The sequence below is a fragment of the Equus asinus genome, chromosome 8 (assembly GCF_041296235.1).
Source record: "Equus asinus isolate D_3611 breed Donkey chromosome 8, EquAss-T2T_v2, whole genome shotgun sequence".
Classification (NCBI taxonomy): domain Eukaryota; kingdom Metazoa; phylum Chordata; class Mammalia; order Perissodactyla; family Equidae; genus Equus; species Equus asinus.
The window spans coordinates 49,645,173-49,672,117 of record NC_091797.1 but is presented as its reverse complement, the minus strand read 5'-3'; the positions used below and the strand labels follow the sequence as shown (position 1 = coordinate 49,672,117).

The 26,945-nt window shown below is 35.6% G+C and overlaps 1 protein-coding gene across 14 annotated transcripts in view; it reads left to right on the top strand.

The window, feature by feature from the left end:
• Positions 1–26,945, top strand: part of CDKAL1 (CDK5 regulatory subunit associated protein 1 like 1) — a 612,104-nt gene that overhangs the window by 332,921 nt on the left and 252,238 nt on the right. For all 14 annotated transcript variants that reach the window (XM_070515582.1, XM_070515574.1, XM_070515583.1 and 11 more), the window contains one exon: positions 22,463–22,629. In XM_070515582.1, the coding sequence (XP_070371683.1) occupies positions 22,463–22,629 (167 nt within the window). The remainder of the gene's footprint in view (positions 1–22,462; positions 22,630–26,945) is intronic.

Here is a 26,945-nt window from a genome sequence, read left to right as displayed (position 1 = left end):
ACAGTTATTTAGTGGGGATGTGAAGAAACTGATTTTCTAGTAGTAAAATTTGTGTATCTTTACTTCTCAAAATGGTTTGCTATGTGTGCTGACTACAGCATCACATTTTAATATATAGTCCAAGAATTTTTCCACAGATATGCTTCCAAGAATCTGTGACTCTCCTGAAATATCAAGCAAAATGTTGTATGTGGCTCATTCTTGGAAAGGGATCCACAACTTCCATCACTGTCAAAGGGGATCTCTAACCCAGAAGAATTTAGCCAAATAGCCTGGTCTAACTAATCTCCTTATTTTCCAGTTGAAGAAAGTGTGATCCAGCAAAATCAAGCGACTTATTTAAAGAGAGACAGTGTTGGAAAAGCTACAATTAAAATCCTTTCCCCTGCTGGGGAATGTCCTTAAGGTTTCCAATATTCTTTTAGAAGTTCAATGTTCAGAACCTGGAACTGAAAAAATTATGAACCTTTCCCATACAAAAATCTATTCAATGCAAAATACATGTGAACTAGAGTCTTGGATTTGTAAAATCTCAAGGATATTGTTTTGAGTTTCATCTTAGTTTGAAGATATTATCTATGGAAGCCAGCCAATATTCATTACATCTTATAAGTGAAAATAATGCCTCCTCCCCTGCCTAATTTTAACCCTATTCAGTGGAAATGTAGCTGCTGCTTCTTGCATTTGTTAGAATAAATCCTGGCAGCTCCAGATAAAATGGATGGTTACCAGTGGACATTGAAAGGATCCTCACTTAAAGGTCCAAGCTTAGTGGGATGACTTTCCTAGGACAACACACAGCTGAGTTTTCTTTGGGGATACTCTGAGTCTTCTCTGGGGAGGGGGCACATATGGGAACAATCCTGTTCTTCCTGGTAATAAAGGCTAGCCTCTGGGGCAAGGATAGCTGTCTCCAGGGCAGCACAATGTAGGAGAAAATAGAAGGGAGGACCCAGAGGAGCAGAGATGGTCCCTGCAACAGCAGGAGTAGGGAAAGTAAGATATAGTCAAGGAGGCGGTGAGTTGGGGATGCTCTAACAAGGGCAGTTATTCATGAGGAAGGAATGAGAGCAGATTCAATGTTTCCTTTTTAGCCTTATTCCCGTTTAATCTTTTAATAATCTTTCTGTATGTTGATGTTAGTAGCAGTGATTTTTGCTTTATATTTGGCCTTTTCTTTTACAATCATTTTCATCAAAATAGGTTTTTTGGTTGTTTTTGTAACAGGCAGGATATGGGCTGATTTATTATTTTTATTTTTAATTTTTACTGGCTGACACAAGCCTTAAAGACCTTCCCCGGTCCAATGGCAGGACTGTTTTCCCCACTGGCAGATGGGCTGCTGATGACCCCTTACTGCACAGCATCGGAGGACTGACTCACATCAACATCTTGTCCTTGAACCTCAAAGAGTACAAGGAAGAAAGGCTCGGAGATTTGGCCCATTGCTTTTTTTAAACGATTTCAGCTCCTGGTTGATGAATTTAGTACTTGCTTAAATACTCTGAAAACTATATTTTCTTTTTGTCTTCAATTTTAACTTGTCTTTGTAAAGTTGGTTTACAAAAAAATTTCTTTATCAGCTTAATTTAGCTTTTCCTGATCAAAAGTGTGAGTGATTTCTGGACTTTTTTCTTGACAAAAAAGTACCAAGAAAAGCTGCATTAAAACAACAAATCTAATTTTAAAAACACTTAATGAGTTAAAAAAAGCAGCCTTAAACCAAATTAATTGAAAGCTATTTAAGAGAAGGCAGTTGAAGTGGTTCTAAGCGTTCATTTCGTTGCTTTGTTAACTCCTTGACTGTTAACACTATAAACGTGAATTTGAGAAAAATTAACTTGTTTTTGAACTCTATAAAAAGTATTTTTTTCCTTTTAATTAACTTTATTGTTTTTAAAGCCCCACATCAAGCTCTATTTCTGTGCTTGGGTAGTTCCCATTTGCAAATGGGGCAATTTCTGCATGTAGGTCTGAACAGTCTCTGCCACATTATCCTTTTTATTGTAACTTTACTATCAAAGAAGTAGTCTTTTTTTCTTCAAATGGAAATTCCAGAGTAACTCGAAGGCCTTAGTAAACATACTGTCATTTCCAGTCTCCAAAGGCAAATGGCTCGTGTTGAGACCTGGAATGGACCCATATCCCTTCATTGTTACTTTGTTATCTCACATAATAATAACTAGCATTTGTTTAACTATGTGCCAGACAGAGTGGGAGTTGCTTTGTATGGATTATCTCATTTAATCTTTACATCAGCTCTAGGAGGCGTGGGTATGCTTATCTTCATCTCACAGCTGAGAAACCCTAAGCTCAGAGACAGGTAGTTAACTTACCCAAGGTTACCTAGCTAGTCAGTGGTAGAGCCAGAATTCTAACCCAAGCTGACTCTAAAGCTTACTCTAACATGAGCCACTGTGCTATACTGATACCTAGGGATGTAGATTTTTTTGATAGATGTGTAATGTTTTTCTAGTTACAATTCATCTTTGAAACTTCTTCAGTTTAGAGGAGTAACTACATGTAATGATTGGCCTTGTACCAGGTATCAGGTCCTGTGCTAAGTTCTTTACTAGAAAATTTGCTCATTGAATTGTAGCAATCCAATGTTACTATGCGTGTTTTACAAACAGCTCGTAGTAGATTTTAATGTGCTCATTGTCGCTGGCTAGTAAGAGGCCACCCCAGGGTATGAGAACCTAGTCTGCCAGCTGGCTCTCTCCAAACAAAGCTGTTCTACTGATGGGTAAGAACTACTTGGACAAACAAGACAAAAGGATTAAAGTGCAATTAGGTTCTTTTAAAAAATAGGTGATGATGTTTGTCTCTGTAGCATCTGAATTATCTTTACACTTTCTAAAGAAGTATTTCCTACCAAGAGAAATAGTGGAAAAATTTTTTGCAAACAATTTGCCCTTGCCTAGAAGGTTAAATATGTGAAGCATTTCCCTCCTTTCTGCCCTATCCCTCTCCTTCCTTTAGCAAATATTAGTTGAGTACTTATTATGTGCTATAGTCATTATGTGAAGAACTGGGAGCACCTAAATGAATAAAACACATAACCTTATGTGAAAGAACACGTAATCTTACCTCAAAGAACATAACCTTACCCGAAAGAACTTCCAGCTATTTTTGAGCAACCTCCAAATACATTTTGAGCAACTACTGTGTACTGCTTGCTTTGAAGTTTACAAATAAAGGAGTAAAAATTCATAAAACCTTTAGAGGATTGATTGTGCAGTATAGATTATCTCTATGTATTTAATATACATCTCAAACTTTGAGTTCTTTCTCTGTGCTTTAGTGTCCACAAATAACCATGAAATCTTATCTTTGTATCACATGCTTCTCTCTCCCAACTCGATGTTTCTTTCAACTGTAGTGGGAAGTCTATACATCATGGTGACACACAAACCATTTGCAAGCTCCTTTTAAGAATCTGGAGCCTATACTCCTTTTGAGGATCAATAATTGGGAAGCACGAAATCGTAGTGTGAGTGTTAACTCAATTTAAGGAGGGAATTTTAAAAGTCTTAAAGGCATGAAATTCTTTTCTGCTTTTTAAGATTTTGATAACTAAATATATTTAACTTGTTGTATACCCTCGTGAGCCCTAAGACCTAGCCTTTCTTTAAGAGTGGTTATCAGGATTGCCAGGGTACATGGTCTTAGACATCATCCTGGGCCTACATCATTAGAATCCTGCCCACCCTGCCTCCCACTTGAATTTTTAACATGCGATATAGGTGATTCTTAAACACAATAGCACTTGAGACCCATTTTCTTGTCGACTTTGTTTATATTTAAGCAGAAGCAGAAGAAACTGTGGTTTGGGTAAAAAAGAAATTACAGGAGGATACCAGATGACTTGGGAGCCCTAAAGAAAGCCTTCGTAGATCTCTGTAAATTAAGTTGACGCAATGCCACCCTGACCCAAAGACCTTCCTTCTAAGGGACTTTCTTCAGTGGCTCTGAGTAGGATGAGGCCACATTCCACTAACACCAAATTCCAGAGTCTTGAAAACTCTCATTTCTTACAGAATCTAAATTCCCAACCAATGCCAAAAATGTTCCCTTAAAGAAAAATGGAGGGGAGGGTATTTTCTACTTAGTTCCAAAGAGACACCTTTTTCTGATGAATTTGTCTAATCCTCACAGACCACGGGAACCCAGCAAACAGTATTAACTTTTATTATACACTTGCTATGAGGCAGACCCTCTACTAGATATTTTTTGGTGTTACTGAATGTAATTGTGTTATTGAATTTAGCGTTATTTATCCTTAGGTCAGTTAAATGACTCACCCAAAGACATTGAGTTAATCAGCAAAGGAGCCAGGAATCTCGGTTGGCTGAATTTCAAAACTGCATACATGTTTTCCTAAGGAGAAGAAAATGGAAGACAATGCTTCACACCCTGAATCACAAACATCCATCCCATGAAGCCACCATCTTTCCAAACTTAAAATCAGCAGAGTAGCTCTTAGTGAAAGGACATTCTTCATCTGTCCTGAAAGAGGGGTGATCTCCTTTCTGAATTTAAGTGTTTACCTTACCTATGAGAATATAGTACCCTTTGCCTCAGGTCTTTCTTTCTAGGTTGTACAGGATTAGAATACAGAGAGGTGATGTTTATGTCAACAATGTTATTTAGCCAAATAGGTGACACTGTCACTGTGAAAGCTAGATGATAGTTGATACTAAGAAAGTGGTGAGATATTTATGAACTAAAACTAGACTCAAGATTAAGAATGCCTCTGCCACTGTAACTTTAGCACATTTGCCTGAATGTTATAATGTATTCACTGTAAAGTCTAGAAGCCTTATAAATATATGACTGGCAGTTGCCTCAGGCAGAAATCTTTTACTGATGCAATGAGATAAAAGTAATTAAGCTACATGTAGACTGATGGGTAATTAAATCCATGTGAAGCATTTTGTAACTAATTGCTATGTTCTAATCACAGATTGCTTTCTATTTGTCAAGGTAAGTGTATATAATTACACAGTCCTTATTTTCTTTAATCTGAAATCATCCCAGTTGGGTGAATATTTTTAAGCACTCTGAATCTTAGACTATTTGGTATATTCCTTGCCTAAAGGTAATTTGCATATTTTGTAATTTGAGGGCATTTTATAGTAAAATAGCTTTTAGTGTCACTGACAGCAATTCTATGGTCAATAGAGGTTTCTACAATCTAGGTTCATGGTTGGTTTTTTAATTTTTTTTTTAATAGTAAAGCTAGTTTGTTATTTACTGAATGTGGGTAATGTTCAAAGCATTATTTGTATGCTGGGTACTGATCACAGTAGTTTGAGAAGACCAAGATTCAGTAAGTGGATTAAAAATAGGCTATTTTGTGTGATACAGGTAAAATAAATAAATAGCTTTATGGGTGGGAAAGGCTCAGTATGAGAGAGCGGTGTGGTTCAAGGCATGCTTATAGGTACTTGGCGGGTCATAGCAGGTATGACTGGGCCATTTCTAGAATCAAGCCTAGAGGGCATTTCATCTCTTGGTGGAATAGAATTTTTGATGTAAGCACTCACTGAAAGCATAGTTTTCCTTAGTACTAGTTGCCTCTGCTGCTATTTTTCTGTGTTTTGAATTTAATTGTGTTATTGAATTTCGCAGTTATTTATCCTCAGGTCAATTAAATAACTTGCCCAAAGTGTGCTTCTGGGATGTAGGACCTGTGTCTTATTCATATTTGTTCTCCAAGCATGGTGCCTGGCACATGGCTCTCAGTTAGGAATATTTGTGGAATTACTGTGAGTAACGTGTTGACCAGGAGGGAATCAAAGATCATTTTACACAGATTATCTTCATTTGTGAACTTTCTTTTCTCATTTTCTGCTTGAGTAGACTGTTTTGTAAACTTTAAGAAATATTGTAAGCCATTGCATTTTTAAGACCCTGTATTTAATTCACTTTATACATACTTTTTATTAAATTAAGTAACATCATTTTTTATTACTCATGACTTTTAATAGCCTTGTAATTTATGGTGAATATTTTTTAACTTTGGTCTTTTCTAAGTGGTAACTATTGTGAAAGGCATGATTTTCTAAGGCTAAATTGTAATATATTTGTTAGGGAGCCAGATACTTTCCCTCCTCATTCTTCCCATTGTTTTTCCTCCAGCTCTTAAAGCTGCCCCGTGTGGTGTGCAGAATTGGACTCTTCTAGCTGCACACCAGACCTTTTCCCTGCCCTCTTCCATGGAAGAGCATTGGCAGCTGTCAGCAATTGATTCGCTCTTTTGCAGATATAAGTGTTATCTTCATCCCTTTACACCACTGTACTTCATCCCATAGCTTCTTCTTTGTTTTAGTGCATATATAGAATAATAAATATAGATGTAATATATTTTATCTCATTGTATCTAAGATTAATACCTCAAAAACATAGAATATTCTTTCCCATTGCCTGCTGGCATTGTCATTTTCATGTCTCCCTGGCCTACTCCTTATGGTTATAATTGCCTATTTTGTAAATATTTAACATAAAATTTTTCTGTACATTTATTTTCTTGAATTCTCCTTCATAGCTATGTCATCAGTTTAGTTTATATGTGCCTGGGGAAACTTCACATAGGGCTCAATGGTGACTACTTAAAAAATACTACTTGGTGATGGTAATGGCAGTCCTATGACATGTTTCCGAGGGCAATCTCTTAGTTTCTAATTGCAAAGACAGTTTATAAAATTTCTCTTTTTTATGTAGTGTGTGAAGCTTTTTATTTGAAGATGAATGTGTTCGTTTGATGGGTTTTTGTAATAAAGTGATCATTTTTAGGAGCATCCTGATATTAACTACTTTAAATCAGAAAGCTTTACTCAGTAATGAGAGAAATAGGTTCTGGATTTACATTAGACAAAGACTGGGTTGGGTCTGCCCTGCTTAAGTTCACCTGAAGCCTCTGCAGTGAAGTTGTGAGCAAAGGTTTCACATACGCAGTCTCTTATCCTGGTAACCAATACCCTGTCTTGATCGTCTTCCTTTTTAACTTTTATTGAAATAAGTCTAGACTTACAAAAATGTTGCAAAAATAGCACAAAGAATTCACATTTACCCTTCATCCAACTTCCTCAAATATTAATATCTTACATGACCATAGTACAATGATCAATACCAGAAAATTAACATTGACATAATACTATTATGTAATCTACAGACCCTATTCAAATTTCACCCATTGTCCTGCTAAAATCCTTTTTCTGGTCCAGGATCCCATATTACATTTACTTATCCTGTCTTCTCAGTCTTTCACCTCCAATCTGGGATAGTACCTTTGTCTTTCTTTGTAACTTTGGTAGTTTTGAAGTGGACTGACCAGTTATTTTGTAGAACCTCTCTCAATTTGGGTTTGTCTGATGTTTCCACATGATTAAATTTAGATTATGTAATTTTAACAAGAATACCACTGAAATGATATTGGGCACTATTCAGGTCATCCAGGTACGTGATGTTGAAATATCTCGTTACAGGTGGGGTTAATTTTTATCATTTAAGGTGGTATCTGCCAAGCTTCTCCACTGTGAAGTTACTGTTTTTCCCAATAAATATCTTATGGAGGTATACTTCAAGACTATGCAAATATCCTGTTTCTCCTCTTGCTTTTGCCCACTAACTTTAATATCCACTGAGGATTCTTACCTCCAGTTATGACTATGGTCTTTGTTGCATGGTGATTTTTCTATCTTTCCTTTTACATTTAGTAATTGGAGTTAGAAGGAAAAGCTGTGCTTTCTCCCCTATTTTTTTCCAATATTTATTTATGTAAGTATGGACATGGACATTAATTTTATTCTTTACTTCAAATTCCGTGACTATCATTATTTATATTATTGCTCAAATTGTCCCAGATTGGCCATTGGGAGCTTCTTCAAGTTGGCTTCTGTGTTCTTTTGATATGCTATCATAATTTTTTGAGCACTTTCTTTCTTACTGGTACCAGAAAACGTTTCAGGCTCATCTTGTACTTTCCCTGGCCCAGTCCTAGAATCAATCATTGCTCCAAGCAACCCCTGCTGTTTTTATTGGAGAATGGTGTTTAGAAACCAAGATCTGGTCACTAGTTGTGCTCATTGCTTCTTGGGTATCATCCTCTGGCTTGATCTTTTATATTTCAAGTGTAGAGAGTTCTACTGGAGCTGAACAAAGTTCAGTTCTCTATAAACTGATGATCCTCAAATGATTCTCTAGTGAAACTGCTTTTTTCCTATTAAAATAAAAATTTTTCTCATTTCAAAAGGGAAATATTAAGATAATGTATAGAATCATTTCCATTTTCAGTATTAGAAAATTTTTCTTACTATTTTGATGACTACCCGCTATTTGGCTGGATGTATAAAAGATGACAAATTAGTGCATAAATAGGAAACAAGTATTAACAGAAGGTCAAACAATTTATTATGATTATCTTTATAGTCTGTTTCATGAGTTTTTTTCTGTTAAGTGCATATATTCAGTGTATTCTAAGCATTTTCTGATTGTGCAATTTCTATTATAGTGGAAATAAGCGTTTATATTTTGTGTTCTATTTGAAATACTGTGACTTGTGTCCCTGCCACTTAAACAAGCCTGAGAACTGCAGTTTTAGTCTCTTAGTTCAGTTCCACATGTTCTCAACCCTGCATCTTCTCCTCCTCCTTCATTCCTTCATGTTTTCCTTTCTCCCTATCTTTTTGTTAATTAAATAATTCACTCAACAAATACTCATTAGATGCCTACTATGTCTCAGGCACTGTTCTATTGCAGGAGCTACATCAGTGAACAAAACATGAAAATCTCAGTCTTACTGTAGCTTTCATTCTAGTTGGGGGTGGGGTGGGGAGACAATACACAATAAGCATAGAGGTAAATTGTAGTATGTTAGAAAGAGATACTTCTCTCCATTTTTCCATCTGCCTGCTCCTCTCACCTGCGCTATTCACTGGCCAATTTCTCTCCACGGATGCTGTTGGAGATCTTTAAAATAAACAATGAATGAACGAGACCCTCTCTAGGACCTCAGCTTAATCCCTTGTCAGCTGAAGTAACATGAAATAACACGAAAGAACTAGGAAAGTTCAGGATACGGAATAAAATTCTTTTTCACAAGGGTTTTGTGGAATATTTAAGTGAACTCAAATTTGAAGTGTTGAAGTGGTGTTTCCTGGCAGAGAATTGGCAGACTTAATAAAGGTAAATTAAAGCTTTTTAAAAACTTAACCGACACACTTATAAAAAATAACAAAATGATTTTGCTGCAATTGGCTGGGTTTGGGCCAGTGCGATTACCACAAGTACTCTGTGTTCTTTTCAAATTATTTCTCCATAGTTAGAAAGTACTACAGTAATGTATTGGCTGCAGGAACGGAGGGAAAGGTAGAGCGTTTCCTTGTGGTAGCTTCCTGGAGAGGGACTGGGGCGAATGTTAGTTTTTATTAAGTTAGTGTGAGGGCCTTGGTGATGATACTTCATTTTTTTCCCAAAGAAGAAAAGTTGTATAAATCAGACTTGGAAATTAGGAGCTTTTTAAAGGATTTCTATTCAACTCAGGTGTTGGTTAACTGTAGGTGAGATGCATCTCTTACTCATTTTCTATGTTTGTTTCTGCATTTTTAAGTTATGAGATAAATAATGGTTTACACTTAGAAGCAGTTTGTAGATCTTTGAATGTATCAAAGTTGGGAATGCTGTTTGCAGTAAAAATGACATTACTGAGCATAGTGGTGAGAATTAATGATTCAAAGAACTTTTGGGTATAGGTTAAAATAGAATAATAGTCTTGCCATTTTTTTAAATAGTGTGAATTATATGAAATGTACATGTCAAAGATGACTTAATCATAATATGCAAAATGGTGGTAGTAGGATCGGGAGTTTGTCAATGACATTCTAAATTTATTAACTTCAATATTTTGCAAATTTTAATAAAATATAGCAACACAATCAAGTAAATAAAAACAAATATATGTAAAGGAAATATAAAATATATAAGGTATAGCATCTTATATTTATTAATCATATTTAACTGTGAAGAATTTTCAGTTTATTTAGGGGAAAGAACAATTTATTAATAAATTGAAGTTCATATTAATTCTTTCAATTCTTCATTGTAGACGGTTTTATAATCTACATAACAGTGCTGTCCAGTAAAAATAGATGAGCCATGTATGTAATTTAAAGATTTCAAGTAGCCATATTCTAGTACCTTTAAGAAAAATAAAAAGAAATAGATTATATTGATGTTATGATATTTTAATTAACCCAATATATCCAAAATATAATCATTTCAACTTATAAGCAATATAAAAAATTCTTAATGAAATATTTTACTTTTTTTTTTTCATATTAAGTCTTTAAAATCTGCACTTAGAGCACAACTCAATTCGGACTAATCACATTTTAATTGTGCAATGGCCACATGTGGCTGGTGGCTGTCATACTGGATAGTGTAGGCTTATACTCAATGTATCTCATATATTATTTAAGCATTGTTTTGGTTTTCTTCAGTCATTTCTTATTTTTAATGGTGCTAAAGCTTTCTTTCTTTTGAGAGTTGGTACTTCTCATGTGGCCATAATTATAGCCAAATTTTTTAGATCTTCTCTGTATGTCACTGAATTGGCATAAAAAGAATTATGTTGGAGTTTTCTTCCTTGGAGGTCAAGGGCTTGGTTCTTAGCCCTGCTCTGCTACTGGTTATTGTATAACTGTGGGCAAGTTGCTAACCTTTCTGATCTTCAGAGTCTATGTTTGTAAAATGAAGTGAATATAGTCTTTTGTCATTTTCTAAGTAGATAATTCTAATTTTTAAAATTATCTCTGTGTTGGGGCCAGCCCCGTGGTGTAGTGGTTAAGTTCGGCACACTGTGCTTCAGTGGTCCTATACCACTCGTCAGCCATGCTGTAGTGGCGATCCACATACAAAATGGAGGAAGAATGGCACGGATGTTAGCTCAGGGTAAATCTTCCTGAAGAAAAAAAAAATTATCTTTGTGTTTTCTATTCAACTACATTGATTAGTTGCCCTAATATGGATTGTTTTAGGCATAGTACCAAAACTAAAAAAGAACTATCTAATGGGATCTGTTTTTAGTGAACCAGGGTGAATGGCTTCCTGATAGGCCATGAAGAGGGAGAAAAATAGCTTAAGTCACTCTCAAGTGTAAAATTATTAAAGTCTTACATCATATCTGTGTACAATTTGAAGAGCCTTAAGTTGGGATAATTGGGGCAAGAGAAAAGGTGAGTTCAAAAGAGCCATTGGTTTATTGTTTTCCTCAGTGTCACCAACCAACTATATTTTATCTTCTTTGAAAAGTTGAATTATTGATGGTAAGAAATTATCATTTTTTCTCCCATGAGGTAGTTATTTTAAAATGGTATTCTGTTTTCCCCTTAGGCTAGAGGAGAGTTAACATTCTGTGTTTAAATACTGGATATTAGCTATCTAGCTTAGCCTCACATAGCAGAATTTAATAAAGGTCATTGCACTTAATTATGCTTATAGGACCACTTATTTTAAACTACACTGACTTCATTGGTTGATGTAGCTTTTTTCTAAGTGTTTTGTAAATTAGAAAAAAGATGGACTTTGTCAATATTCATTTAATCACAGGGATTATTGCTTGTCATTAAAATTTTGTTATAAAATGTTTCAAAAAGATAAAAAACTACAGAAACTAATACAGTTAAAAAATACCAATTACCAGCTGTATCAGATCCTTATATTTTATCATATTCACTTTGGACTTTTTTTTTGTTAAAGAATTAAAGATAATGTTGAAGCATCCTGTGTGTATCCCTCCATGATTCCATTCCACTCCTGTCTCCTCTGGAGTTGATAATTTATTATGATTCCCATCATTTGTTTGTTCCTTCTTTCCTCTTTTTCTGCCTTCTGGATTGAGTATTATGATTCCATTTAATTTCCGTTATTGGCGTGTTAGCTATGCCTCCATTTGATTGGTTGCTCTAGGGTTTAAATATACACATTTAACTTATCACAATCAGCCTTCAAATAACATTACACTTTTTCAGTTATGGTGTAAGAACCTTATAATTGTATACTTCCGTTTCCTCCTTCTTCCTGTGCCTTGTGCTATTGTCGTATATTTTTTTTGCATAAAGTATAGACCCTACAATATATTATTTTTGCTTAAAATAGTCAATGATATTTTAAAGAGATAAAAAAATGAGAAAAAATCTTTTACATATCCCTACACATTTATCATTTCTGGTGCTATTCTTTTCCATCATCTGATGCTTTTCTTTCCATCTGGAATCATTTCTCTTCTGCTTGAAGATCTTTCTTTTTATTCTTTGGAGTAGTGGTCTGCTGCTAATGAGTTCTCTCAGTTTTGATTATCTGAATTCTTCATTTTGCCCTCATATTGGATAGCTATAGCTATTTTCCTATTTTCATTGAATGCAAAATTCTGGGATAGTTTTTCAGTATTTTGAAGATATCTTTTCATTATATTCTAGCTTGCATAGTTTCTGACAAGAAGTTGTCGTTCTTATCTTTGTGCCTGTGTACAATGTTTTCCCCACTGTCCCCCCAGCTGCTTTCAAGATTTTCTTTTTATTACTTTTTTTTAAAAAAGCAATTTGTTTATAATGTGACTTCATGTGGTTTTTATTAAGTTTATTCTGCTGAGAGTTGAGTTTCTTGAGTTTGTGGTTTATAGTTTTCATCTAATTTGGAAAAAAAGCTCAATCATTATTTCAGGGAATTTACTTATGCATGTTAGTCAGCTTGGTATTGTTCTACTCTGTTCATTCTTATTCTCATTGTTTCTCTCTTTGTTTCATTTTGGATAGTTTCTGTTACTAGGTCTTCAACTTCATCTCTAGAAGTTCCAATAGGGCCTTTTTCTAACTCTTCTTTTCTCATCATGTTCATGTTTTCTGAACACATGGACCACATTTACAATAGCCGTTTTAATGTCCTTGTCTGCCAATTTCATCATCTCTGTCATTTATGACTCTGTTTCTATTGATTGATTTTTCTCCTGATCATAACCATAGTCAATATTTTCTTTCTTGTCTTCATGCCTAGTAACTTTTGTTTGGATGCCAGACATTTTGAATTTCCTGTTGTTGAACATTCAGTTTTGTTGTGTTCCTTTAAAGAGTTTTGGACTTTGTTCTATCATAGAGTTAAGTTATTTGAAATTAGTTTGATCCTTTGAGGCTTTCTTTTAAGGTCCATTAGTATAGGTCCAGAGCAGCTTCTGGTTTAACACTAATTTTTCTCCACCACTAAAGCAGATATTCTTTTAAGGATTCTATGCAGTGACCCACATATTCTAAGGTCTTTCTTTTGGCTTGTAGGACCACAAACCATTCTTCGTCCTGTGGAATTTCTAGGAATTGTTTGGCTTACTGCTTTCCTGTGGTTCTTTCCCCAGCCTTGGGATTTAGTTTTCTCTCATGCATGCCCAGATCAGCACTCAGCCAAACACTTGAGGGGAGCCCTCTGCTAATCTTTGCAGCTCCATTTCTGTGCAACTCACTCCTCTATAAGATTTAACACTATAAATTGTAGCTCTCTGAACTCTTAATCTGTGTCTCCTCAACTCAGCAGGATCATTGGGCACTGTCAGTTTCCCCTTTTCTGCACTGCGGCCTAGAAAATGCCTCCAGGCAGTAAGATGGGCAGTCATGGTGCTCACCTCATTTGCTTCTCTCAAGAATCACAGTCCTGCACTGCCTCTTATTCTTCGTCTGACGATTGTTGTTTCATGTTTTGTCAAATTTTCTAGTTGTTTATAGCATTAAGGCACTTCCTGTAGCTTCAGGTATAGAAGTAGAAGTCCTTACAATATTTTCTTTAAATTAAAATTTTGTGTTGCCATTAATATGGTCAGAGTGAACAGTTTGTACTGGAGACTATATATTCCTCTACAGAAACAGACATGTTGGTAGACATAATTTTGATTAGCATAGCTCGGTCAAGTTATAGAGTTGTTTATTGGTATGTATGTTATTCTATTTTAATAGATATTAAAATCACCTTTTATTAATACCACCTCCAAGTGTTGGTAGTGCTTTGTTCTTAGAAATGTTTAACTGAAGAGGTAGCTGATTATTAGAACCTTGATATCTGGATATGTATCAGACCTCCTATTCAGATTATTCTTCCTTTCCTCAAGGCACAACTACCAGCTTCTCTATAAAACTTCTAAACTTTTAAGTATTTTTTTGTCCTAGAGTTGCACCTTACCTTTTCATTATGTAGGAACAGTGCTCATCCCTTTCCCCTTTTTTGCTTTTTATTTACCAGTAAACATAATTATCTTCATATCTCTGTGACATCAGAGCTGGAAAGGGCACAATTATACTAACAAGACTATTTTAACTAACCCACTTTTTGGTCAGTTGCCAGTTATCTTAGTTAAAAAGAGTAAAACTTATCCGAATTATTCTACTTGTCATTGTAGTTACTTGGTGTGTACCCAGTAGATTCTTGAGAGTGAGCCTATTTTTCCTTTAGTGAAGGAAAAATGAATTTTTCCTTTCCTTTTCTTGCCTCAGAAGAGATAATTCTATTTTACTTATTCTTATTTGTTTTGTCCTTCCTTCTGAAGTTATAGCAGTGGTTCAGCCTCTTTTAAGACTCTGAGTTTGTGGCAAATCTTGGTTTGTTGGATGTCAACTTGAATGGTGCTACGTAAGAAGCTGGGGCCCAATACTGGTACTTAGGCTCTGTTCGATGGAGAAAAGGAAGAAGAAAAAGAAGAGAGAGAAGATTGACACCACTTCCTCTCCCTCTAGGTGCTACCAACTAAAGAGCATAAATGTATTACTGGTCTTGAGTTCCTTTTATTTGTTTATACTTAGTCATGAGTCTTGTTTCACACATTTTGGTCAATTACAACAAATTCCCCCTCCAAAAAAAGAGTGAAAGAAGCTAATTTCTTTTAGAAAAACTGGACAGTGACATTATCTGTAATTGTTTTTCCTTTTCCTGCCCCTTGATACACCAAATCTAGTGATTTGAGAGTTCTGAAACTGCTTTGAATATTCATGAGCATGAGTATCTTAAAACCAGAGTTATTGAGAGCTTTCACTAGCACGTATAATATACATATTCATATTCATTGCATATGACAGGGAGTAGGTTATCAGCATGTAATTTTTGCTCCCTTATCTCTGCCTTGTGAGCTTGAGTCTCTTGCAGCAACTTCTGTCATCACTGGCTTCCATTTTACCATTCTTCTTCACCACAAACCCCTCACTCACTTCACCCCAACCACGTGGACCTCTTTGCACTTCTTTGGGAACTATAAACATGCTCGTGCTGGGTCTTTGCACTTGTGTTCCCTCTACTTCAACTGCTCTTCCTTCTGACAGCTAATCTGTGTGGCTTACTACCTTGGTTCACTCAGGTTTTGGGTCACTGTGAGTCTTAAGCTATTCCCTGTCAAAAAAGCAATGTCTCTTCCCAACCAGTTTATCACTAATTCCTTTTAGCCTACTTTCAAAATTATTAGCACTTTACTACTTGGCAATATATTATTTATCTCTTAGTTTATTGTCTCTCTTACTTGAATAAATTTCATGAGGCAGAGACCTTGTCTCTAAGATCTATAACAGAGTCTGTCACATAATACTACTCTACAAATACTTGCTAGAAGGAGTGAATGAATGGGTGATGTTTTATTTGTAGTAGGACACCTAAACTATATACCTGATGCAACTTCAAACTAAACATAAGAATATAATAGAGAGTAGAAAAGTATGTTTGCTGTTTAAATACTTGAAATAATAATTTATGTTTTATATTCAGAGTCTGACTTCCCTAATTACAACTATAGGATTTCAGGTCCTACTTGATTGTAGACCTGGTGGAGTTCACTTCTGAGAAAGACTTTTATGACCAGAAAAATGCTAGTCATAAAAATGTTCTGTCCTTTTAAAATGTAAGTTCTATTTGTTCTTCATTCTGTGGTTGAGTTCAGTGGCCCAAATAATGCAAAATCTTTTGCCATTTTAGTTTTCTTTACCCTCTAAACTATTCTATAGCTTTCTTAGTTAGTCTTGGAATCTAGATAGGTGTCTATCCATCACCATGATCAACTGATGTTAATCTTTTCTGAGAGCATGGTACTATGTTGCAGGCATCTAGCTATTTTCTCCTTTCCTCTTCCTACTTCCTTTTGTATCTGTAATGTTTGGACTGTTAGGAGTTGAGCCTGTTGTGATTTTTTAAATACAAATTAACATCTCTCCCCACATCCTGCTGAAACACCAGAGGGCTCATTCATAGACACTGCTGTGTTCTCTCTAGGGATATTAAAAAAAAGACCATATATGGAACAAAATACATTGTCGTATTAAGAGGATAAACTTAATCTGCCTCATTGAGGCTTATTGCAGATTTTGGAGACTGGGGAATCAGATGCCTGGTTTTCAGAAAATGTGTCATCCTTTTGTGGTGTTTAGTTTGTTTTTAGCTTTCTGTTATTTCCAGATTCTTGTAGAAGTATGGAAATAAACAATATTCTCTCCGATTATGACCTTTCAAAAGAAATAAACAGGTTTTTTTTTTAGCAACAATATCAGTTTATGCCAACAACTTTTTTCTGTGTATCACTATAATCACAAGATGTCAGGTTGCTCTGGAAATATTATCTCTTTGTAAACGTTTGTTATTAAAGCAATAAAAAAAGATAATTTTAAAGTTTAATTGTTTTATGGGTAATCAATATATCTGAACTTACCTGTGAGTGGAAAATCTTACTTCTAAGTAAAAAGATGGTTTGTCTTCACTTGCTGTGCTATCCAGCTATCACCATAGGATAAGGGACTTGAAGCAAGATTGCTAATCTTGTATAGAAGTTAAGAGACTATGCAACGCACTTTGCAACATTCAAGCTGCATTTCCATATTTTCCAAAGAAAATTCATTTTGATATTTCCTTATTGCCTAATAAGGAACCTAGGGCCCTCCTGTGCACACTCTCTATGTGTGTGTATGTATGTACATGTATGTATATGTTTATGTATGTATATAGAACCAAAATCTTTTGAGTGCTATGTGCTACACAACATAATAGGTCTTAGGCATATGTATATTAGTAAGATTTTTGCACGTCTGCCTTGGAGGTGCTTGCATTCTATCAGGGGAAACAAACAGTTAAACCAATAATTATAAGGCATTGTGATACAGAATTTTGCACAAGATGCTTGGGGACACAGGGAAGGAGCATCTAAATTAGTCTGGGTGATCAAAAAGTTTCCTGGAGGAGTTATTGATTATGTAAAGAAGAGTGGAAGGCATTTTAGACAGAGGGAAAAGCGTATGCTAAAGCACAGAGGCCTCAGCTACAGTGACTTGCTCAAGAAATTACAAGAAATTCAGTCTAGCTGAGCTGAAATTGTTGTCCAATGTTAGATTTGCCAAGAGCAGTAATTGTATTGTGATTATGAGGGAGAATGTTCTTGATCTTAGGAGATATTTGCTGACATATTTAGATTTAAAGTGTCATAAGATCTGCAATTAATTCTCAAATGGTTCAGAAAAAATATATGTGTGTTTGTGGGTGTGGAGAGAGAGTGCTTACAGGGGTGGCAAAACATTCGTGAGTCTAAGTGAAGGAGGTACAGGTACTCTTTGTATTACTCTTGAAGCTTTTCTGTAAATTTAACATTATTCAAAATAAAAAGTTAGAGGACAAAACCTTCAAGTCATTAATAAACTTTAAAGTTTGCAAAAGATGTATAAACATGATGTAATTGAAGAATTAGCTAATTAATAGTTGTCTTCTATGGTGGCCTATTATTTGGGTTTTTATCATTGATATATAAAAGATAGCCTTTGTTGGTCCTGTTATGATGTTATCTTTAATAAAATTGTCATTTAAGTCTTTTTTTTATGTAAAAGGAAAACACAAAACCTTTGTGTCCAATAATAAGATTAGAAGGGACCCAGGGAGTTATATTGTCTAATTCGCTATTAAATGAATAGGCTAAATAGATGGATGGCTGCCTATGTATATTGTTACTTAGAAACATTGCCACTGGAGAAATTTCCATGACCTTTCAAATGCTTATACGGAGGGCCATATTTATTTCTGAATTTTCCAAGATTTTTTTTTTTAAGAAGAAAGAGTCCATAAAAATCTAATCAATATGCACTGTGACTCTTAAAATAGAGAAGCAGGAATTAAGAGCAGAGAATTTAATGCATATTAAGTAAATATAACAAATTGTTTTTAATTCACATTTCCTCTTGGCCGTTGAAGAAAATGGCGAATGAAGGCTTCAATGGTGAAGAAAGAAGAAAGAGTAGGAAATGGACTTGAGAGGAGGAGAGGAAGGGCCAATGATAGTAATGGAGAGCACAAGCCAGGAGGAGAAGGGGAGGGAACACGTCTTCTGAGGAAGAGCGATTTAGCAGATTTCGAGGTGATTTTTTTTGTGTGTTTAAGTTGATGTAGATCTTCTTGCCATGTAATTCCTTTAACTGTTGATCCCGTTAATCAGTTTACAGTCTTTGTATTTTTGCAATCCCTATTTTTAGAGACTCTACTCATAATGGAATAAATGAAACAACTTATTATGGTGGAAATTTTCCCCAATGATAAAGCAAGAACTGCTAGCGAAATTTCACTTCTCTGACCAGATGAAATCAATCTTCACTCATATTTTAGTTTATTACAGTGAAGCTCATACACAGGAAAAGTCATAGTGAGTCATAGTCTTTTGAAATTGAGTTTTGGCAAAGTTTGATTTTTCGGAAAGGATTTTCTTTGTTGTGAAACTATTTTATTGAGGATATTATCTTTCTTTTATTGTTAACCTTTTATGTCTTCTGCTTTTCCCATCCTCTGTCAAGTCAAACTACTGTGAATCAGAGATCAGAATCCAGCTGTTGAGGTTGCTCTCTAATAAGAGGCAAATAGCTATGTGTTTCAACTATAAGCTGATCTGTAATTACTTGGGTAAAATGATAATGAATTCTAATAACTAAACTTTTTATAGGGTTTTCCCTTGTAAGATCCATTTCATTTCTTCCTAGTATTTTCTTTTTACTAAATTAACACTACACAAGGATGATAGATGATCCGATAAACCTAATATTGGTTAGAAAAATCAGATAGACTGAACAATTTAAGGAAAATGAACAAAAGTCAGGCAGATGCACAATTTTAGGAAAAAGTAAAATTTCTCCTTGGATGCATAAAAAATGTTAATTTCTGTCTCTCACTTTTCTACCCACCATTTTCTTTTTTTGTATGTATTTATTTTTACAGCCATGAGAGTTTTTACTGGACATTCACTTCTCTTATCTCAGTTCTTCCTGCTTGCTTCTCTTTTTCATTTCATGTGTTTGTTTTTCTGACATGTATTATTCAAAGTCCACATTATAGTGCAGACTGGGCCTGTCTCATTGGGGCTGACATTATATCCACTTCAAGCCAGCCCAGTTCACCCTTCATTTTGGTTTCTAAGGCTGTGTTCTCCAATACCCACCCCCATCTCCCACCACCCGATATCGATAGGGATGTACCGAAGTTCCCAGGATATTTATCCTTGTCCCCTTGCCAGCTCCTGGTAGTAACCAATCTTAGATCAAAGAAGTTTAGTGATGAATCCATATATGTCATGAGCTGGAAGAGCTGCAGGGCACATAGTAGGTAGGGGTCTAATAAATGTTTGATGAATGAATTAAGAAATGAATGTGCAAAGGAATATAGCTCATAACTGAAGTCCTTAAGGACTGAAGCTGTCTAGGCAAGCACTTCTGCCCATAAGTATAACCAATTAAGTGTGCGGATAGAAGCATGCATGTGTCCCAATATCCGTTAGTGATTGTGGTCTGTAGCCTTCAGTTTCCTTGGTGAATTCATATGCAAGCTGACCTGGCAGGCACTTCTTGTGCTATGAGTAATCACGAGACTTCCCAGAGAAAGAATGTCAGGTATGGGGATTCCACATTTAGCTTCACCTTTAGTATGGAATGCCTTTCAATATCCTAATTATTTGAGGGATCAGCTCTCATTACAATTAATATGTGAAATATAACCTTACAAGATCTGAACTTTTCCACAGTGATTAAGAAGAAGTCACCTTTGACAGATTTTTTGGATTGAATTAGCAAGGCACAATTCTCCTCAAGTCTAGGGGTTTCTCATTTTGCACGTGTTCTCTCATTTCATTGTGTTTTAAACCAGGTTGCTATTATATAGAGCATTTTAGCAACCTTGATCTTGGAGACATCAAGACCATTATTCCTGTTGTTGCTGATTTAGTGTTACAGCTGCTTCCTCTTTATGTGATCTAATTTGAAGTTTCAGCCCACCAGGGGGCTATTAGTCCCCACCTATGCAGCTTTAAGAGCTGGCTGCTGTTTTCTGCCATGGATGTTATTTCCATTCCTATTCATAGTGATTTTTCCCCTTCTATTTTCATGTAGCAACAGCAAGGCACTGTTCCAGGAACTCGCTCTCTCTACATAAGGTGTAACATGGAACCATTTGGATGGAAACATTACAAATTAAAATTATTCTGTTCATTTTAAAATATTCATATTGTGTTGCTCAAATGCCAGTAACTGGAAAATCATGGATAACGTCCTGTTTTTATAACCTCTTTCAGAGTGTTTTAAAATCCCTTTATGTTGTTACTTAGCCATCTCTTTTCCTGGACTGGATTCTGTGATAAGATTTTTTAAAAAAATCTCGTATGAGTCCAGTGTCTGATGCATGTGTAATACTAAAGTTAAGATGATAACACTAATTGCAACCCATTTTTTAAATAGGAAAATATTTACTCCATGTACAGAGAATATTTATAAAATTATAAGACTACAAAGGTAGTCTATGAATGTGCCAGACTATTTCTTTTAATGATAAAACTTTTTATTAAATGATTAAAACTAAGCAAGGGTTTATTAATTTCTGAACTACATATTTAATTTAAATTAAAAAACCTATATATTCATAATACTACTGATTTTCAAATACTAAAAACAACTCCAACTTTTTAAATGGGAGCTATTTTTTGATATCTCCGGTTCTCTATGCTAAGTCATTGATTCTTTAATTTGGGGAAACTAAAATTTTATTTCTATCCTTGTATTTTCCATGTTGTATGGGTGTGGGCGAGGATGTGCATGTCTCAGAAAGATAGACAAGTGGGGGAAAGTGAACATATTTTTATGTGGATTGGATAGTTTTCTGATAAAGTAAATATATCTCTTATTCTAAAGGAAAGAATAGTGATTAGAGATCTGAACTTCATGTATATTTTTCCACGTCTGTAGAACATGTTAGAGCGTAGATCTTTACTTTTTTCTTCTTTATAAGTTTGAAGTTAATGTTCACATAAAACCCATGTGTTTTATTTGTTGTCTCTCTTGGCTAGGAGTATTTAAATGTATTTTTGAAATTCTTCTGTTATGTAAACTAAAGACAATTTAAAATTATAATTCTAAGACTCTTTCTAGAAACTTCTACTTTTGGTTTAGGCTGTAGTCTTTGTTTATGTGCCTTGTGTGTGTGTCGAGGTTCTTCAGAAGCAACAAATCACTTTAGCATGAACAAATTTCACAGGCCCATTTCACTGTTTGTTATAGCCTTGTGAATCATTTGGCTTTTTAAAATAGGCTAATCCTTTAGTTGAATAGGTGTTCAGAAAGGTTCTTTGTGCCATGAAAACCTGGGTGGCTCTTGCTAACTCTACTTTATTCATTTTAAATAGTACTATGTTATCCAGAAGCATTTCCTTTCGATTTTTGGAAAGATGTGGCTATAGGCTGTAATATTTGAAATCATGATTCTTTATAACACAACAACAGCAAGACATACATACATTTTCTGAAAGTCTGATTGATGGAAAATAGGATAAAAGCTCAGTAAACAGGTTTTCTAACACAAATACTTAGTTTATACAGCAACCAGTTTCTTTGAATGCAGCAATACAATATACTGTATTCTTAAGTGAATAAAGAAGACAAAAAATAGAATAGTTACTAGGGGAGAAATGGGTACCTTATAATTAATAATTTGTAAGTTAAACCTTAACTACATTTGACATTTTTCCTTGGGTTGGTGACAGACTGGTTAGTGAGTTAACCGCTCATAGTACCTATTCCATAGAGTGACTGTTTCAGTTCCTGGGCTTATGGTGTTCAATAAAATCGGTATTCTCTGTGATGAGCTGAAGCTTTAGTCTTGATCAAAGTGTTTTGGAGGAAGCACAGTTGAACTGATTGGCTGTGAATGTTAATCACTCCATAGGACGCACTGATAATTTACAGCATTGTTGTAACTCTCTGGTGTTCATAAAATGAACTTAATAACCCAGTGCCATGGGATAAGCTGCTTTTTCTCTGCAATTGAATACCCAGACCGCCTGCATAATAGTGTTGAGAAATACAGCATTAAAAAGAGTGAGCAGCTGTATGATGAGGGAAACAGCTCTGCAATAGATTTGTTAATTATCTCCTTTGATTCACAGAGGGTGTTTGTGAGATATGGTTGACCAGTGAAGACACAGGGGCTTATGGCAGAGATATTGGCACCAGTCTCCCTGCACTGCTGTGGAAACTGGTTGAAGTGATTCCTGAGGGAGCAATGCTGAGGCTTGGCATGACAAATCCGCCTTATATTTTAGAGCATCTGGAGGTAAGGAAAGCACCACATTTCCATGCTGACACAGACATGAACCAATCCAGACAATGTGGCAGCCGCAGCATCATCACATGAGCTTCATTTAAATCTACTTTCATGGTTTTTTTGTGGCCCCATCTTACCACGAATGAATCAAGAATTTCGCATCCCCTCCTTTGTCACTCTGCATGTTGTTTTCGCTTCCCCACCGTTAATTACTGTTGCCTAGATTTTTCAGTACTTGGCATCTTGTCACAGTTCTTTGTTTCTTCTTTCAGCCCTTCAATTTTCCATTGCATAAATTTGCCTCACTTCCTCCATTTGAACCCTTGTCCCATTCAGGACTGCTAATACGTTGCATTAATTTTGTAACCAATAGTGAACATCACATTATCTGACCTACTCTTAGCCCTATCGGTAAGGGTACTGTGCTGTTAAGTTTGAGGATGAATTTAAATTTCATCCCTTTGGGGATAGTTAGAGGTGAAGTAGAATCAAAAAGACACACAGCTTGGTATTCTTCCACTTGGTTCTTTTGTGATCACTGTGGAAAAAGAAGGAGGTGTGGTAATGTGAGATCCCTGGTTTCATTTTTATACCTTCCATGGACCAGGATGCTTACCCTCAAGTAGCTTATTATTAAACTAGAAAAATAGCTGTGTACAAGTAACTGTGGCACCTGATGACAAATGCCACAATAAATATGAGCAAGGAATAGGGATACGGGAGCAACCAGTTAAATGAAAAAGCACATACTAGGATCCATGACTCTTATTTGAGAAATAAAATAATTATAATAGGCCCGTAGTTATGGACAGGAAATCTAATAAGTGCTGTTGGAACATCATGTGCAAAGAATAGAAGCATGTCACTTACATTTTTAATCGTTTGTTCTTTGCAGTTAGTTTGTCCAGAAAAATAACATCCCAAAAACCTGAAAACAAGTATAGTTGCTGAAATTTAATGCGTATACAAATTAATATTCAAAAATTTAAAAGATTGTTTCTGTTGGTTTGATTTGAGGCCTATACTTGTAGAGGTTGTTGCTGAAAAGCCTCCCAAATATCAACAATATATTTTAGAAATTCTGAAAACAGAGCTGATAGCAATCTGATCGTTAATTATAAATATGTGATGAAGAAATTTAGCAGTTTCAATTTTGTTATTCACATTTTCCTAACCAGATCTTTTTAGTAAAGGTTTATGATTTATATGTTAACTTTGGTACTTTGGACAGTGTGCGACAATTATGATTTGCTATGTAAAAATAAGTCACAGGCATGTCAATTTCTGCTTAGCTTTTTGACTCAACACTTGAAAAAGCAAGTGATTCTGTGTAAAACTCAATGTGCTAAGAGCTGTAGCCATCTTGCTATATTTGCAGTAAATGTGAGGCATACATCATGAAGACCAGAGATACACTAGATGCGTGGTGGGTAGGAAGGGAAATCAGCCTTACCAATATATAGTAGATAACATGCCAGTTTCTTTGGATTGAGAAAACAAAAATCTCATCAAGGATCAAGGGAACCGTAGTAGCTAAAGTCAGAGAAGTTCAGACCTGGAGTAAACCCAAGGGGGGAAAAAATCATATATTGGCTCTGAAATGACTAGCTAAATATGTCTTGGAATAAATTCAGCACTTGAATTAACTGCAAGATTGCAGAAATTAATGCCACATTTATAGAAAATCCTAATGTTCAGCACCTAAAGTAGAGCTAGAGTTGTTAACCTCCGCATAGATACTCCAGGAAAGCTTGTAAAAATGAGCAGAATATGCTAAATATAGCTTTTACACTTTACCTGGAAAACCCCCAGATGTTTAATTCATAGACTGCGGTTAGAGTGTTAAGTTCTGATTGTCATGACATCACCTTTTTTTAAATTCTTGCTGTAAGATATCTATAACGTTGGCCTTCCCTCTACATTGTCGTCTTCATGAGGCAAGGGCTTTGTCGTATCTACCTCTGGATCGACTCCGCCCAGTAGTGACTTAATAAGTGAGTGAATAAAAGGGTGAACAAAGGAAGAGCCTTCTTTGTAGAGTAAATTGTAGAGCTCGCTCTGTAGTCTTGAACTTTGAAGTCTTAACATTCTCACCATAAGAGGCAACAGAAGATGCCCAAGTAAATGAACTTCAAGAGTGAGAGTTTGTCCCACAGAAAGCCACGCATTCCTGTGCACCTCCTAAGCAGGGAGTAATCTAGTCCTGTTGTGCCACAGCAAAGGAGAAAGCAATCCAAAGGAAACAGAACAAAATGAAACAAACAGGCGAAGGTGTGCAGCAATAAAAGACTCTCAGTATCTGGAAGTAAGAGCTTTTAGATTCTTTCTTTGTTCCTTTGACAAGACCTTCACACCTTGGTGGGTCTTCTTAGCCTCCTCTGGGTGGTGGAGCCCAGAGCTTGCAGTGTTTCACAAACATATCCTTCTGTAACAGGAAAAGTAACCAAGCTGCAGAGGCTTCACTGGCTTCCCAGGGTGAAAAAAAGGACATTAGGGAAGGGAGCCGAAACCTGATGAGCCTCAGCCGCTGCTCACTGACACACTGTATTTCCCCATTTTCCTCTCACTCCACTGAAACCACTCCACAGAAATTACTTGACTTATCTAAAAGAGTGCTTAAGAGAGTTCACCAAGAAGAGGAAAATAAAAGCGGGAGAAAAGATGAAAACAGAAAAAAAATAACACCAGTGAATGACAGGTGGTGATTTTTTAAGGTATAGGGATAGAAAGAACCCACTCTTCACATAACTACTCTGATGCTTTAATACCCTCACGGTGAGGATCCCTTAAGAACTGTGCAATAGGATCCAGCCTTCTTGTGTCTCTGGAAGATGCTTCACACTACAGACTTTAATTATAGAGCAGTTCCCTGGGCCGTTTTCCTTCCTCTTCTTCTGTCCACTTCACATTCACCTGTCTCTTGAGATTTTTTTAAAAACCATCTTACCAGCTGTATTTTTTTTAACTGAACAGTTTAAAGGGGAAATCATTTAAAGGAAAATACCAAAGTTTCTATCATTACTTAAAAGTATGGTGTGGAAAAATAGATCTCCTGATAATACATTTTATTAGATCCCTACAGGAATAGAAAATGCATATTATACTTAACATAGGCTGCAGTTTTCAGGTTTTATCAAGAATCTGGTGTTATGTGTGGCACTTTATGCAGTAGATATTAAATAAGTGTGTGGTGACTAGAAGGAGGGGAGGAAGGATTCTTAATCCCTAACAGGCAGGCAATTAGTCCAGTGTCTGTTTGGAATATCTACAAACGCTCTTTTTATCACCTGCCTTAGAAAAACAGTATGTGATTCATTTTAAATGTTGATATAGCTGACAAAGGGATATTTCAAATATATATATGAAAAATATCCTGACATTGAAGAAACATAATTATGAGCTCATGCAATACTTACTAAATTTGGATATGAGATAAAAACAATAGATTAAAAAACATTTTACCTCATCTTAAAGTCTGCAATGCCTCTCCGTTACCCATAGGATAAACGGTAAGCTCTTTAGCATGACATACAGGTTCTTAAGATGCTTCTTCCATTATATCCCCATTCTCTGGTTCCTTTGGTACCCTTAGGTTGCCTTCTATATAGCCCGTATCTTTTTTATCATTTCATACTCCTGAAATTTTTACTTTAATTTTTTCCTATTCGATACTTACCATGTGATGACAGTTGGTCATAATGAGTAATCAGATGTACTAATATCTGCTACTTCATGTGTTCACTAATATATTGCCCCCATAGAGACACGTAAGAGATGTTTTCCCTGTGTTTTTGCTTTCCTATTAATCTCGCTAAGGTAATAACCCTAACATATTCCTTTTTGATGAACTCTGACCTTACAGAAAGTGGAGCAGCTTGTGAATTTGATCACCTGTGAAACTTACATTGCTTAGTTTTGCCTTCTTAATTGTAGGTAGCCTACAGCTAAGGTATTAATTCAGACTGAACATAATACACATGAACCCAACAAGGCTTAATGAGGCCAGTGACACTGATACAAGAGCTACTGCTAAGCGGGCGCCAGAAATCACTGGTAACTTTTTTTCAAGATTGCATCGTCATCGTCATCATCATCATCATCATCATAATATCAGTAGAATTTATCAGGCACTTATTTGCAAGAAACGATGCTGATTGCTTTATACACATTATCTCTTTTCCTTCTTACCTCAAGCTAGGCTATATAGATGTGATTATCCTCGTTTTATTGATTGAGAAGCCAAGTCTTAGAAGGGTTAAATAATTGGCCAAATCACAAAGCTAGTTAGCCGTTAAACTGGTTCTAATCTTGTCTGACTCTAACAT